The following is a 17,116-nucleotide window of genomic DNA, read 5'->3' as shown; positions in this document are numbered from 1 at the left end:
AGATTATTTTCTGTAAAGGTATTGTAATTTAGCGAGCATATAAGGGCTAGTGCATACACGGCTATGATATTAGTTTTAACCTCTAGCCGCCCAGAGACCTATAAAAAGGTCTCCTGTTCCATTCTAATTTGAACTTTGTGTTGACAAAATAAAATTTCATTTTGCTTGGCAAGGTTTGTTGACGTATGGGCGGCTAGAGGTTAAGCAATATGTTCCAAAGTTATTTTTACTGCCTTTAGTGAATTCCTTTGAGGTCAGGCACACATCACCTAGTAGACGGAGCATATACTCGTAATACCTACGAGCTACGTTTTAGGCAAAAAATTCATTCTTGGTACAAGATTTTATCGCCGACTGTACTTTTTAGGGTTCCGTAGCCAAATGGCAAAAAACGGAACCCTTATAGATTCGTCATGTCTGTCTGTCCGTCCGTCGGTCCGTCTGTCTGTCCGTCCGTATGTCACAGCCACTTTTTTCCGAAACTATAAGAACTATACTGTTGAAACTTGGTAAGTAGATGTATTCTGTGAACCGCATTAAGATTTTCACACAAAAATAGAAAAAAAAAACAGTAAATTTTGGGGTTCCCCATACTGTGAACTGAAACTCAAAAATTTTTTTTCATCAAACCCATACGTGTGGGGTATCTATGGATAGGTCTTCAAAAATGATATTGAGGTTTCTAATATCATTTTTTTCTAAACTGAATAGTTTGCGCGAGAGACACTTCCAGAGTGGTAAAATGTGTGTCCCCCCCCCCTGTAACTTCTAAAATAAGAGAATGATAAAACTAAAAAAAATATATGATGTACATTACCATGCAAACTTCCACCGAAAATTGGTTTGAACGAGATCTAGTAAGTAGTTTTTTTTAATACGTCATAAATCCCCTGAATACGGAACCCTTCATGGGCGAGTCCGACTCGCACTTGGCCGCTTTTTTCCACAGGCTAACTAATGCTCATTGAGACCAGCCTAACAAACCCAAACACAATTAGTTTGCGTTGTTTTACCACAGAGTTCCCATGGCCACCTCCTGTCCCTGTCTCCATCATCAGATCAGCTCCATTTTGTCATAATATTGTATTGTTATCCGATTTACATACGTATGAAAAATTCCAGCTCAGTCGGAAATCGGGTAATGGGTCAAATTAACTTCCAAGATGTAGACTTGTATAATTTATAAGTATGTAACATATTTATTATATTATTCAGTGGTATTACTAAAAGAAATTAAAAACTAGTTGAAATCTAAAATAGGCCCTTGAGGCATTGTGCCAAGGACGCTGGCGACATTTCCTCGCTGTATCGCAATGTAGATGTAGACTTAAATGTCTTTAATGTTTCATCTTATACGAAATTAATCTGTGAATCGATTTTTTAAGTTTGGATACAAATGAAAATATAGTTGGTAACATCATACTTCTGTAATACAAAAAAATATAGGTATTTCATGTGTTTAATGATATGACAAAGTTTTATTTAAGTAATAAATTATAGGTACGTACCTACTCTCTAATACATAACAGATATTTGGAATGAAAATTGATATGAATAATTGAACATGAAATATTAGCTTACAAAAAGTTATTTACTAATGGAATGGAATGGATGAAATTAAATTACAGCTTCTCTCTAGGTATATTTTTATATACCTAGATATTCATCTATAATGTATAGGTATCAATTTGTAAATGTCTTGAGTATTTATTTAGAAAGCTTGTTAGAACTGAAAGTTCAATATTATACTACTATTTAGACTTCTTTATCAATTAAGCTCGAAAACAACTGAAATACGTCACGTTGTGTGAAAAGGTTATTATAGGTACACCTACTCTCCACTTTGAGTAATAAATATTAAATTTAGGGCTGATTTAGACGGCGCGCGAACTCGCATGCGATTTTAGCTACATTGCGGACTGTTGGTTACGTCCAATTCAACAGTCCGATCAAAACCCGCAATGTAATGAAACTCGCATGCGAGTTCTCGTATCGTCTAAATGAGCCCTTTAATCTTACATTATTGGTACTGAACAACCGTTAGTGCAAAAAATATTTACATTGTTTACTTTAGTTTTCAGACATCACTTTCTAATTCGTTACATTTGATGCTGACATTGCTGACTGTACAACCTAGTCATATAATTATTAAAATCCTAAAAACAATGGTTTATAAGTACCTAGGCTTCCAGTGCGCCCGCGTCCTAAACCAAAGAGATCGCGAAAGCCAAGGCTTTTACCTAAAATCGCATTAGAACGTACTTTTAACACATCCCATTTAACAACCTTATACAGTTTAATTAGAGTTCATTTTCCATAAGCGTAGAACCCGTGGCCGGCGCCGTGGCCACCGAAGTACAGACCATTTCCAAAACCCCCGTAGAACGTTCTAAAATGGTTCATGTCGTCTCTATCTTCCGCCTTCTTCTCTACTCTTAAATGCCCAAACTTCTGTGCTCTTAAAGGTATTACAGACAAATCGTGCAATAGTTGCTGCTGTATTAGATTATGTTGTTGTTGTACATTATGTTGTGGCACATAATTATGTTGGATTGGCACTAGAATTGGGAGAAGCTGCGTCGGATGCGTGATGTTGGTAGACGAATGTGACACAGTTTGCGAGTACACGGGAATATTTCCATTACTAGTGACTATATGTTGAACCCCAGTATGCACGGAACTGTGATGCACGTTTGACGTGGCCGGTAGTACGTGCAGCTGCGATGGTAGTAGCAGATGATGAGTGACAGGGAGAGGATACGCTATGTTTATCCCTTTCTTTTTTCGGAGCTCCCTCTTGATATCGTGGAAGTCTGATTTCTGAGGTAGATTGAAGGCTGGCTGGATCGCGAAGACTAGGATGATATATGGCAACATCTGAAAAAGAAAGAGAGCATCATATAGGTATATATAGTTTATTACCTATACCTATAACAATACTTTAAGTTAATGTTCAGGCATGAATTTAAGTAGGTACAAAATCCGGGTCCAAAAATTTGTTCAAAAGTCGATGTGGTAGAGTTGGTGTCGGCTCATTATGCACCGATTTGGCTAGAACAAAGTGAGTCTGTTGAGAACGATGACATTGTTACACTTTCTCATTGCAACTGAGATGCAGAGTTATCGTGGTCCGACTCTAAGTAGTTTATTTAGTTATGTGTAAAATTATTTTACCAGCCGAAGATGGAATTAAATATAAATTCAAATTCTCTTAAAACTTTACACCTAAAAAAAAATATTAAATATAAAGGTTAAAGAAAATGTTGATTCTGAGAAACATTGTTAAATTTCGTGTAGATAATTAAGGTTCTTTTAAATTTGGACGAACATTTAGTGAAATTTTCCTTAAAAAAATATTTATACTTCAAGCCATCTATATTAGTTAATTAAATTCAAAAGTTCAACTTTCAGAGCAACATAATTAATTCCTCTCATAAGAAAGCACACACTGCCGTTAATAATGAGTTTCCGAGACCCGAGTAATTAACGAGAGCCAAACGAGAGCCCGATTCCAACTTTAATTTATGCCAATTTGATTTTGACATCACTCGTCCGTGTAGTACCTTATATTAGGAGAGTTGGGTTAGTTTTATAGATGCTAACAGACTCGACAAAAATACGTTAGTAAATTTTTTTAGGAATATTTTTCTAAAAATGAAAACAGTAATTCAACTAAAATAAAACGTTATGTCTTCGGTTACTGCGATAGCCTTAATTTTTTTTATTAATTATTTCTGTGCGTGAAAAACATTGTAGTTACTCTGTCAAGCTGAATATTTTTTCTCAGTCACCTGTTGACCACGAACGCTGAAGACTTCGAAACGTCGGGAAGTAGGTATCTTTAATCCATTATACACGATATAATCCGTTTAAATAGTTTTATTTAATAAAACAAAACGTATTCTCTCCAAAATATTCACGTTTAGCTTTGACACAAAAACAAAAATGTTTTAGTTAAATTTATCAATAACACACCGTAGTAAAAAAAAATACTACTTATTTTTGGGCCAGTGGCCATAATAAGTGCCATTGCCCAGGGGCCTGTATTTGCATTGGTGCGAGCGAGATGCGAATAATATCAAATAATAATATCAAACTTAAAGTTGTCAAGCACGCAGCATGTTTCCAGGCTATTGGACTGTTTAACAAGGTACCTGTTGAATTAAAGTCACACACCAATAGCCTCATTTTCAAAAATAAGTTGAAGTCCTTCTTGCTAGAGAAGTGCTACTATTCGGTAGAGGAATTTGTAAATGAACGTAATTCTGACATATAAAATTGTAATTCATGTTTTAAATTCTTAATTTACGATTTGACATCCTACATTTACATTGCAATTCAATCCTAATTCACATTTTATTGTTATTGTTTTTTTTTTCGTATTATTCACATTATTTAATTTCGTGTTTTAATGTTAATATTAGTTGCATGTTTGTTTGTTGTTTTTGTTGTTCATGTAGATATAAGTAGATTATGATTCAAACACAATGTAAAATTGTTTATGAATAAATAAATAAAATAAAAAATAAATAAAATAAATAGCAAGTTTATAACAAAATATAAATTTCGAAAGCCGCTTTGAGTCGCAAATCACGTTAAGTGTCATCAATCTTAATAAATGTATGGTCGAAGTGCTTTGCTTATCCTGCTGCAGCTGATGAGTTAGGATCATCCTAATGGCCTCCTTTTTAGATTAATTAGGTGATAATGCTACTTCGTCAGAGATTTAGGTCTAATTTAGCTTTTCTGTTTGGTGAAACGAATGCCTAAAATTATACTAGGTACAGCTAAAAAACCTCCTCCTGCCCAAATACCTATTTCAAACTGTTTATACGACAACTGTTTCAGTCACTTGAATTTTAGTAAACAGTTTAAAATATGTCTCGCGAAAGTTTAATATCGAATACCTATTTCATATAAGAAACTTTACCTAATATTCATAATTATCTTCTTGTCTGTGTATCATCCTTAGGATCCTTATCTTGACAGAATTTTTAGTCATCTTTATGCATTTTCCGCGAACGATTTTTTTCTGCTTACTACACGATTTTTTCCATACTGTCAATATCCACGGAGGAAAATGGAGTTTATACGGAGAAGCGTTCGTCCACTTCCACTATCGTCTTAATGCGCTTACAATAGATAACGACTAAATGAAAAAGCAATGAATTATTTTCTCCTAGCATACCTGTCATTTCAACCCTCATTGTATCTTTCAAAACGTGGAAATAGCAAAACTATAATGAAACTGAAGAAAAACGAGTGAAACCTGTCAAAACAAGTGGCTCCAAGAAATCAAACCCACTATTATCCCCCAAACGAGGGCCGTGACATACCTGCCTCATATTTCAGGCTGAGCCCATCTGTCAGCAGTCGGACGTAATGACATGTCAGTCCGGGCGACGTTCTAGCAGCTTGGCGGGCCCTTGTTTCAAGACATCCAAAGAGTTATGCCAAGCTGCATAGCTTTTGAAGAGATTACCTAGCTTGAATACACACACACTTCGGTTTATAATTCAACACGGTGTTTGATTCTTGCTTCCCCTTCGAGACCTTTAGTTCAAAATTGTACATATCCTAACTATAATTTTCCTTGGTTACATTTAAACTTTTTTTTATTGAAACATCTATTTTCCTGCTAGTAATGGTAATGTGTCCCGGCCCGAAGGAGGTGAGGGTAATAATAGTTAATTAATAAATAATAGTTTCCATGGATAAAAACATGACTACGCTACCGTCACAGACTGAGAGTTTTCCTGTAGTAAAATCTAAACTGTTTTGTTGAAGTCGTTTGCTTGAATTCTGTAAGTGGTGGGAAAATCTTGGCCCCGTTGTCATCAAACAGAGAGTAACTACTTCAATGGTTTTCCATGTTTAAGCTTAAACTAGTCTAATTGAAGTATCCACTTTTCTGAATCTTGCGAGTGGTAGGAACAATTTTCGGTCCGCAGTAGATCAGACCAGGTAATGGTATTTGGAATGTTTCCCATGGTTATACTTAAAGTGGTATTTTAAAGCAACCATATCCTCAATCCTGCAAGTGGCAGTAGCAGCCCCCGGTCCGAAGGGCCGGATCAGGGCGAGAGTTTCCACGGATTCCGTGATCACAACCAAACCGGTCTGTTGAAATGGTTGAAATGGTTCACCTGAATTCTACAGATGGTAATACCAACGCACTGGCATCAGGCCGAGAGTGAACGGGAGAAGATGACGTCTGTGGCGGTTCCTGGGTCTAATCCACTAGTTTGCTTTGGATAAGAAGTGTAACGTGTGCTATGATTTGTAATCAGTCTTGTCCAGTAAAGACTGTGAGTTTAATACCGTATTTCATTAAAAAGCCCTCGTCATCCACGATTGAAGGTCCTGATGTACTCCTGATGGTATGATATGCCCCGATTCCTATCCTATAAATTTCTGTGGTTAAATTTAAACTGGTTTATTGAAACAGCCATGTTCCTGCTGGTAATGGGAATGTGTCCCGGTCCGAAGGGCCGGATCAGGGTGAGAGTAATGGGTTCCACGGATTTGCGCCGATCAAATTAACGCTGTCACCTGTGTGATTATAATTGCCGCGATGTGATTATAATTAAGGTTGCTTAGTGACGGCGTAATTTGACGATTAATTTACACGTACAAGGTGGAGTAGTAATTAACGTAGTCGTAATTCGTAATTGCATCTGCTTAATTAAATTGCATTTATTTAGGGTTCAGTGGTTTAGAAAGAGGAGATGAATCCCATTTAAGAGTCCTTACTCTTACAGGCGAGCGTATTATGCAAAATGCTTCCTTTTTCATTCAAAATTACGACGTATTATTAGTTATAAGTAATTATTCAACAACTGATGACGTACTTAAATAATCATTTCTTAAACTAGGGGCTGAAAAAGTTTTTTTTCTCTTTTGAAACCTAAAATGAATGAGTCTTCTTGAGAGTCTTTTTCAAAATTTGCAGTGAGAACTGTCGTTTCGGTTCAATGTTCCGTACCAATGTATTTATTTATGAGGTATTATATTCTTACAACAATGGCGTTATTCATAAACGCGTTACTGCAGGCCTGAATTAGCTATATGAGCTTGCTGTTGACTAAGTACATGCAAGCCGCAAGTAATCTATATATATAAATGCAAGTGTCCTGACTGACTGACTGACTGACTGACTGATTCATCAACGCAGAGCCGAAACTACAAAAGCTAGAAAGTTGAAATTTGCACACTAGGTTGCATTTATAAAGTGTACAAGAGATAAGAAGCGATTTTGAAAAATTCAACCCCTAAGGGGGTTAAAAAGGGGATGAAAGGTTGTATGGGGTACAAGTTTTATTTTAAGCTAGGAATTTGAAACTTTGTAAAAATGTATTATATTAAAAAACAAGAAAACTAATTTCAGCGTTTTTGAAAATTCATCCCCCAACGTGGTGAAAAAGGGGTTGAAAGTTTGTATGGAGATCAAATATTTTTGTGAGTGTGGGACTTGAAACTTTGTAAATGGGGATATTATTATAAGACAAGAAAAGTAATTTCAGCGTTTTTGAAAATTCATCCCCTAACAGGGTTAAAAAGGGGTTGAAAGATTGAATCCATTACAAATGCTTTGAAACTTCTTAGAAAGGCATAATAGCCGATTACAAAATAAAGTAATTGCGACGTTTTTGGAAATTCAACCCCTAAGGGGGTTAAAAAGGGGATGAAAGTTCGTCTTGGGGTGCAAATTTTATTTTAAGCTAGGAACTTGAAACTTTGCAAATAGATATTAAATTTAAATACAAGAAAACTAATTTCAGCGTTTTTGAAAATTCATCCCCTAAGGTGGTGAAAAAAGGGTTGAAAGTTTGTATGGATATCAAACATTTTTTCGAGCGCGGAACTTGAATCTTTTTATTTGGGGATATTATTAAAAGACAGGAAAAGTAATTTCAGCGTTTTGTAAAATTCATCCCCTAACAGGGTTAAAAAGAAGTTGAAAGTTTGTATGTGGTTCAAATTTTATTTTAAGCTAGGTACTTGAAAGTTCGTAAAAAGATATAATATTAAAATACAAGAAAACTAATTTCTGCGTTTTTGAAAATTCATCCCGTAAGGTGGTAAAAAAGGGGTTGAAAGTTTGTATGGATATCAAACATTTTTTCGAACGCGGGACTTGAATCTTTGTATTTGGGGATATTATTAAAAGACAGGAAAAGTAATTTCAGCGTTTTGTAAAATTCATCCCCAAACAGGGTTAAAAAGGGGTTGAAAGTTTGAATCCATAACAAATGCTTTGAAACTTCTTAGAAAGGCATAATAGCCGATTACAAAATAAAGTAATTGCAACGTTTTTGGAAATTCAACCCCTAAGGGATTTAAAAAGGGCATAAAAGTTCGTCTTGGGGTGCAAATTTTATTTTAAGGTAGAAACTTGAAAATTTGCAAAAAGATATTAAATTTAAACACAAGAAAACTAATTTCAGCGTTTTTGAAAATTCATCCCCTAAGGTGACGAGAAAGGGGTTGAAATTTTGTATGTATATAAAAAAATTTTTTGAGCGCGGGACTTGAATCTTTGTATTTGTGGATATTATTAGAAGACAATACAAGTAATTTCAGCGTTTTGTAAAATTCATCCCCTAACAGGTTTAAAAAGGGGTTGAAAGTTTGTACAGGGTACAAATTTTATTTTAAGCTAGGAACTTGAAACTTCATAAAAAGGTATTATTTTAAAACGGAAAAAAAATAAATTCAGCGTTTTTGAAAATTTATATCTCAAGGTGGTGAAAAGGGGGTTGAAAGTTTGTATGGAGTTCAAACATTTTTGTGAGAACGGGCTTGAATCTTTGTACAGAGGCATATTATTAGAATACAAGAAAAGTAATTTCAGCGTTTTTTAAAATTCATCCCCTAAAATGGTTTAAAAGGGGTTGAAAGTTTATATAGGGTTCAAATTTTATTTACTTCAAACTTCGTAAATAGGTAGTTAGGTAAATAGAGGACATGAAAATCTTCTAAGGGGTTTGAGAGGGATTATGTCGAGAACAATTTTATTTAGTTAGGGGCTAGAAACTTCGTAGGTTGTGAAAGACAAGTCTCATGCGTTGTATAATATTAATAATTAACAAATGATTAACCGTCCTACTGCAATATTTTGCTGCATAATGTTCTAAGCTAATGTAGAATAAATAACCACCAATATACAAATCCACGCGTACGAAGTCGCGGGCAACAGCTAGTATCTACATATTTCTGAAGCAATTTGGTAGTATGTAATTGGAAATTACATTTGAAACTTGTCAATTCTTTGCTGCAAGATTTCTCGCGTCGAATGATGGTCCCTATGACATTAAATTATAAAAACAATGGAAGAAATTTATGTTCTTACCGTATTTTACTACTTCAATGTTACATTTCAAAACAAATGAATGGGCTAAACTCCCAAAAAATGTCTACAAACATTTTGCATGACAGCTTTTCTATACAAAAATTAACTGTCATAGGGAACCGTATTTGACTCAATAGGTATAGGCATAGACTAGGAATCCTCTAGACTGAGCATAGTAACGCTACCCCCTCTGCCACTTATACGGTAGTTTTACTCCATCTTAATTCGAGTCAATCCCGTGCCGTGATTGGTCCGTGTCTTTGAACGGACCAATCACGGCACGGGATTCGCTCACCTCGTCCCCCCGCACCCCCGTATTTTTGGTAGCATCGGTTTCATGAAATAATTGCTCTAAATTCAGTCTAGAGGATTCCTAGTCTATGGGTATCGTAATAAATCCAATATAAACAAGTTAAGGTTGACTTACGCTAGACCGGGCCGGGGCCGGATCGGAGCTTCCCGCGCTTCGTTTTCTATGGAAAGCACCACGTGATCACCGATCAGCCGTCATAGAAAATGACGTGTCGGAAGCCTCGGCCCGGGCTCGGGCCGGTCTAGCGTGAGTCATCTTAGACCGTATTCAATGCCTTGTTTACATTAAAAGATGATCTTCACATTGACCGCGAACTTGATTGATCATTTCGCAAGTCGATAAATCTCGATCGCATAGTGATTGCCCTTGATTATTTATGCGAATATTAAACATGGCGATTAATATAAATTATATGTTAAAGGCCGACGAGTGATTAGATTTTGGACTACTTATATGCATTATGCCCTTTGTGTATAAAAAGGTTGTTTTTTTTTAACCAGACAACGGGACAAGGTGTAGGTGACTTCAGTTCAACATTTTGTATTGTTGTGTTTTTGTAGTAAATGTTGTATTTAATCGCCAAATTGTTGTTGAATACTAGTCAGATTAAAAAAAAAATCTTGCTTATACATATAGCGTGATAATGAAATGTAATGTTTTTACACGACTGCCCCAAAAAAAGAGTGTATTGTTTTCAGGGTTCATGTTTGTATGTGGGTATGTAAGTTTCTTTGTTACACCGTAACAGCTAAGTGCCTGAACCGATTTAGGTGTTTGAGATATCATTGGAATCCTTACGTCATCCCGAGTAACATAGGCTATGTGACGTCATCACAAAACCAATATGGCGGATTATGCATTGCAAATTGTGCAACCGAAACAAAAATAAAACTTATAAACCTATCGAGTTGGGTATTAAAATAAAGGATTTTGAAAGACGATTCTAAAACTGTACACAAAATATGGTTTAAACTATTCATTTGGTAGGACAAGATTTTACAAAATATAAGTATAACGCAAAGATAAATGAATTGTCTAAATCTATTGAATGGGATATTAAAAGAAAGGATTTTTTAAGGCGATCATATGAATATATATAAGTTATATGTTTAATTGTATCGTTGGAGAGAAAATACGAAATGTTCTACATCGCGCTAATGACATTTCTCTTTGCAGCTATATACGACAACGTCATACGTGGCGCTTACGTTATTTTCAATTGCGAAAGTGTCAAATACGAAAGGAACGGTTTGAACGATTGACTAGGTGAGCATTTCTCAAATAATTTGTACATTTCGATCACATCTTAGATTTCTATAAAAATTGGTATGCTGGTAAAGTACGTACATGAAAATTTTTTCTGGTAACCAGATTTCCTTACACATTTGGTAACAAAAAAGGAATGTTTCATACAAACTTTCTTGGACATTTTGGGAAATATGGTGGAAATTGTTCAGCTTCATGTAGGTACTTTACCAGCATACCAATTTTTATAGAAATCTAAGATGTGATCGAAATGTACAAATTATTTGAGAAATGCTCAGGTACTCTGAATAAACATAATATTGTGCTGTTTATTATAAGATTTAACTTGAGACTTTGAATAGAAGACACTATTATCATGACTGTAGAAGGCAGGTCTTTGATGATGATTTTAATTTCGCACGACAAATTTTGCAAATCCCGGAGCACACGTGCTACTGTTGTGAAACAATATTTTACGAGAAGCAAAGACTGGGAGCTTAAGACAGATGGGCTCTTCCTGTGACTTCCACGAGTATTTTAATAACGAAAGCCGAAGGCCGAGCTCTGCGTAGGGCCGAAGGCCCGAAGCGTAAGAAAGGTGCACGCTTTTTGCAGTTTCCCCAAGTTTCTTAATTGTAAATACCGAAGGCCGAGCTTCGCGTAGGGCCGGAGTCTCGGAGCGTAAGAGAGGTGCATGCCTTCTGCAGCTTCCCCAAGTATCTTAATTGCGAAGGCCGAAGGTTCGCGTAGGGCCGAAGGCCCGGAGCGTAAGAAAGGTGCACGTTTTTTGCAGCTTCCCCAAGAATCTTAATTGCGAAGGCCGAATGCCGAGCTTCGCATAGGGCCGAAGGCCCGGAGCGTAAGAAAGGTGCACGCTTTCTGCAGCTTCCCCAAGTATCTTAATTGCGAAGGCCGAAGGCCGAGCTTCGCGTAGGGCCGAAGGCCCGGAGCGTAAGAAAGGTGCACGCTTTCTGCAGCTTTTCCAAGTTTCTTAACTGCGAAGGCCGAAGGCCGACCTTCGCGTAGGGCCGAAGGCCCAGAGCGTAAGAAAGGTGCACGCTTTCTGTAGCTTCCACAAGAATCTTAATTGCGAAGGCCGAAGGCCGAGTTTCGCGTAGGGCCGAAGGCCCGGAGCGTAAGAAAGGTGCACGCTTTCTGCAGCTCGAAGTATCTTAATTGTGAAGGCCGAAGGCCAAGCTTCGCGTAGGGCCGAAGGCCCGGAGCGTAAGAAAGGTGCACGCTTTCTGCAGCTTTTCCAAGTTTCTTAATTGCGAAGGCCGAAGGCCGACCTTCGCGTAGGGCAGAAGGCCCAGAGCGTAAGAAAGATGCACGTTTTCTGTAGCTTCCCCAAGATTCTTAATTGCAAAGGCCGAAGGCCGAGCTTCGCGTAGGACCGAAGGCCCGGAACGTAAGAAAGGTGCATGTTTTCTGCAGCTTCCCTAAGTATCTTAATTGCGAAGCCCGAAAGCCAACTAATGGGAAATAATTATGTAGTTGCAGAGATATTAAGCCATATCACTTTTCAATACGTCTGGTTTTTGGGTCCGACCTATTTAGGTTTTTAAGCACGTTTTATGCTAACATATCAAATATCAACATGATGAAAGCTCCTTGAAGCAACTTAAGTGCCTTAAATCATATAAAAAATGTGGTTGGTTTGTATGGTCACTAAAATGTATAAAATAAAATAAATTAATTAAAAATTAAAAAGCACGACTGCAGTTTAAGAGCGAACTGAAAAGCTAAAAATAATTTTTAGTTGTGTTAGGTACTCAACTTAATGAATGTAAAATATAATATATAGGTAAGTGTTCTTTCAGGGTCGTAAACAGCAAACGGAAAAGTTTAGGCTCATTTAGAGTCGTGACTGTACCTGTATATTTTATTTCGATGCAGTCGGGGACCTGTGAATAGGAAAAATTCAATATATCAAGGTCCCCGACTGCAATCGAAATAAAATATGCAGGTACAGTCACGACTCTAAATGAGCCTAAACTTTTCCGTTTGCTGTTTACGACCCTGAAAGAACACTTACCTATATATTATATTTTACATTCATTAAGTTGAGTACCTAACACAACTAAAAATTATTTTTAGCTTTTCAGTTCGCTCTTAAACTGCAGTCGTGCTTTTTAATTTTTAATTAATTTATTACTTTTTACTATCTCATAACCAGCGCCAGGGATCGTAACATATCAATATCAAATACAAACCATTTTCTTCCTTCAGCAGCTGAAACTGAAATGATTCATCGTCCACTAACACCCGTAATCAGCTGCCTGCAGCACAAAGACCTAATCCTATTCATTATTCGTGGATGCACCTCCCCCCCCTCATGTAACCCTCCCCCCTTTCCGTCACTGAGCTAGGCGATGTGCATTTGCTTTTTAGGTTTGAAATAGTTATTTGTACAACAAGTGATCAAAGTTTGATATTTCTTCGAGTGCTTATTTTGAGTCCCGTGTTAGAATCTTGAGCGTAGTAAGGGACTCAAAAGCGCACGAGATGTAAATAACTTTGATCTCGTGTAGTACACAACATTTTTCACCTCAGCGCAGTGAGAACATACCTATTAGACAACTTGAAAAATGTAATCCTTCTTCATCACTTAATACCTGCACTCATGTTTTCTTAAGATATAGGTAGGTACAAACAATTAAGTTTAATTACCGCAATGGAACACAAAAACAAAACGTAATAATAAATTCCAGTAAAATAATATAGAAATAACAAACATTAACTGACACTACAATCGCCAACTTTGACAACAAAAAAAATATTTGTAAGATACGGTCCGAATTGCGCATACGTACTATTTGTCAACTATGGTAGAAATTCTTAAAAGTAAAATAATTAATTTTGCGTGATGATCTGTGTATTTTTTGAGTTCGTTATTTTAATTGTACAATAAAATACGTAAAATATAGTATTTTATCAGTTTTTATGAAATCTTAAACTTTATTTTTATTTATTAATTATTAAGAATTCATATATACTCGTACGTCATTTGGAACGATGCGGTCTGAAGTTTTTCGGGGGTCTATTATAAACCGTGAATATACTGTTGAATGTCGTTTTAACTTTTTTTTGTCTGTTTCTTTTTGCTAACAGTGTGAAAGGGACAGAGATAATAGAACCCAAGTATTTCGAACTTTTATTAGACCCCGCATGTTGAAATGACATTTGACTATAAAGGTCACTTGAATGTCATTTTGTCTCACTCAGTGAGCAAAATCGCATTTTGCTCACTGTTTTTAAGAATCAAAGTACCCTTGTTCGAGCTGCTGAGGTGAAAATGGTATTTTCTATGATTTTACGAGCATGGGTAGGTAGGTAATAATTTTCGAATAAGGAAGGTATATTTACCTACAATTTAATTTGCTATCCCCTTTTCAGGGGCTATTACCTATGCCTACGCGACAAGTTTTCCATCTTCGCCACATAGCCTCCTAAGGTCCAGCCATACAAACGAAACATCCAAAATTTGCCACTGAAATTTGAACCTAAATCGTAGGAAATAGAGTTGATTTTGCCTTGTTTGAAAATTGAACGAAACAAAGCAAAAGCGACTCTGTTCCAATTGAACATGGTTTAAATTACATCGAACTGAATAGGCACTATAGGTAGGATCTTGGGCCTTAGGAGGCTATATGATTGGCAGTCCCGAACTGTGCGTTTCTCCAGAAACTTCCTGCCTCGCACAGCTAAACTGTGGAATGAACTGTCGCCTGCGATATTTCCGGAAGGATGCGACCTTCAAACCTTCAAGAAATAAGTGTGTTCCCATCTTAAAGGCTGCCAACGCCCTTGCAACCCCTTTGGTGTTGCAGGGGCCCGTTTCTCAAAAGCTTGTAACTTGTAATACAAGTGGAAGTCCCTTTCTAACAAAAGCTGTCAAAAAGTGACATCCGCTTGTATTACAAGTTACAAGCTTTTGAGAAACGGGTCCCAGGTGTCCATGGGCAAACACACACATAGACGAGAGGTCAATAGCGTAAATGACATATTTTATAAAACCTAACATTTGTCCCACTTCCAATAACTACATCGCTTAATCAGACCGCGTTCAAATCCAAATGCCGCCTGTTTAGGATCCCGCTACAAATTGCCGGCAGATATCTCTCACCTCTAATTAATAGCGGCTTTTAATCACAGAAATCTGCGGCTAAATCTGATAACTTATGTTCTGATGGAAACCGTGAACGTATTTACCTCTCTGTCGCTCAAATATTGAAGAGTGACAGAGAAGCAAATACAGGAAACTTGGATTATTGTTGTTCGTGGTACTATGTGCCATTCTTTCAGAAGACTTTCGGGTAGTTTCCATAATTATTTGCATGTCGTATTGTTACACTATTCAATTAACGATTCTATTCTATTCTATTCAATGTGGTGGAGGTAATGAGTTCAAATCGCTGTAAGGGTAATTATTTGTGTAAGGATTATTTTCGATATATCAACTTACTGGGTTTTCTCTTTCGGCATTAGACCTACAGAGTTGCAAAATGCCGCTTAAGGCACTGTCCGTGTCCATTCCTGGCGACTAGTCTAACGATATGAATTATGGAGTGTCATACTTGTAGTACTTTGCATACTGAATAAGAGCAATGCTGACACGCGAATTAGTAAATTAAATGTTAAAACCCTTTATAGGACGCGAAAGACGCGTTCTGTATTATAAAATATAATACATACATACCTAATGACTTTTCTAATTTCAATTTAGAAAACCTCACGTTTTTGTCAACAGAACAAATAACAATGTTAGGTACAACAACAACAACAACAACAACAACAACAACAACAACAACAACAACAACAACAACAACAACAACAACAACGAAACAAAAACAAAGTACAATCCAATTTAGTCTGCGCTGTCTTAAAATAAGTCGGTTCGTAATTAAAACATAATAATCATATTCTATTATGATAACATTATGGGAATTCATAAATTATTCATTTTCTCTACAGAAATCTAAAAAATGAACAATTCTTATGCTTTTTAACTGTGGAAAAATAAAATTAATTTGGTAAATCTTTTTTAAATTCTTATAACTTTGTTTAGTTCATTCGTAAACTGTTTTTATCTCTAAAGCGGTATGTCACACGATCTAATCAGGCTCAGACACAGGCCCCTGTATCTAGGTAACCTGGGTCCCTACAAAGGGCCTAGAGGTCAGCTTTTGTACCGTCTGGGCCATAGAAAGTCCAGGGCTTAGGACGGACGGGTCTAATCATGAAGCTTAATGAATAAACAACCTAGCTTTAACATAATGATTAAAATGAGCGACAAAAAAAAGACAGAATATAAGAAGGTTATTTGCGATATTATCAAAAGAAAAGTACCTAACACTAGAATGTTTTACTCCGCAATATAATAGCTTATTTTCAGGATCACTTAATTATGTACTTACATGCTTACTCACTTATTAGACCTATATTTATGAAATTAGAATGCAAAGAAAATCTTATAAAAATGGCTTTATAATGAAAGTCTGTGAAAGTACGTATAATAATACAATTTGTGCACGAGAAGTCTATATCCCTACTAATGTAAAATTGTAAATGTGAAAGTAGCTCTATCTGTCCGTCTATCTGTTACCTTTTCACGTTTAAATGCTGAACTGATTTAGATCAAATTTGTTATCGATATAGTTTTAGGCCCGTGGAAGGAAATAACTAAGTAGTTTTTATCAATTAGCACCAATATAGTTACATAATTATTAATAAGTTTTGTTGTTAGAAACTTAAGCCTAAAAAGTTATGTTCAGAAACCCGACCCCAGGATTTAAATTCGCTAAACTAAACGCCTTTGCTTGTGAGTCTCATTTGCATTGCCTAATTAATCATATGTGGTTCATGTGGAGATAGTTGGTGCAAGGCCATTCAGTACCGACAGAGACTAGTTAATAATGGAGACAAGTAATCTCCATACACAATTATAACAATAAACTTTGATAACCGTTCGGGCGGGCGACAGTTCTGTAGTTGTCTCTTACTTCTTTTGTCTTTATTTTCCTTTTTTTGTGAGATTTGTAATTGTGTTGTTGTTGTGTGTCTGTAGTTGTATTTCATATGCCTGCCAATGGTCTCACAAAAGAGGATACCGAAGACCTTGCAAATTGGAGGAGAAAAATTTGGCAAGCAAACCGTGAGCTTGCTGAAACATCAGTTTTGGGCGTAAGCAGAGAGGAGAGAGAGAG

The 17,116-nt window shown here is 36.4% G+C and overlaps 1 protein-coding gene across 1 annotated transcript; it reads right to left on the bottom strand.

The window, feature by feature from the left end:
- Positions 1-2,216: 2,216 nt before the first annotated feature.
- On the bottom strand, positions 2,217-5,399 carry LOC134653352 (uncharacterized). The gene is made up of 2 exons (XM_063508689.1): positions 5,337-5,399; positions 2,217-2,877 (listed from the first exon to the last, which is right to left on the bottom strand). Exons 1-2 carry the CDS (start codon positions 5,343-5,345, stop codon positions 2,308-2,310), a joined length of 579 nt encoding a protein of 192 aa, XP_063364759.1. The 5' UTR covers positions 5,346-5,399; the 3' UTR covers positions 2,217-2,307.
- Positions 5,400-17,116: the final 11,717 nt, after the last annotated feature.

This window comes from Cydia amplana, chromosome 13 (genome assembly GCF_948474715.1).
Source record: "Cydia amplana chromosome 13, ilCydAmpl1.1, whole genome shotgun sequence".
In the NCBI taxonomy this organism is placed as follows: domain Eukaryota; kingdom Metazoa; phylum Arthropoda; class Insecta; order Lepidoptera; family Tortricidae; genus Cydia; species Cydia amplana.
This window is presented reverse-complemented; position numbering and strand designations above follow the sequence as displayed.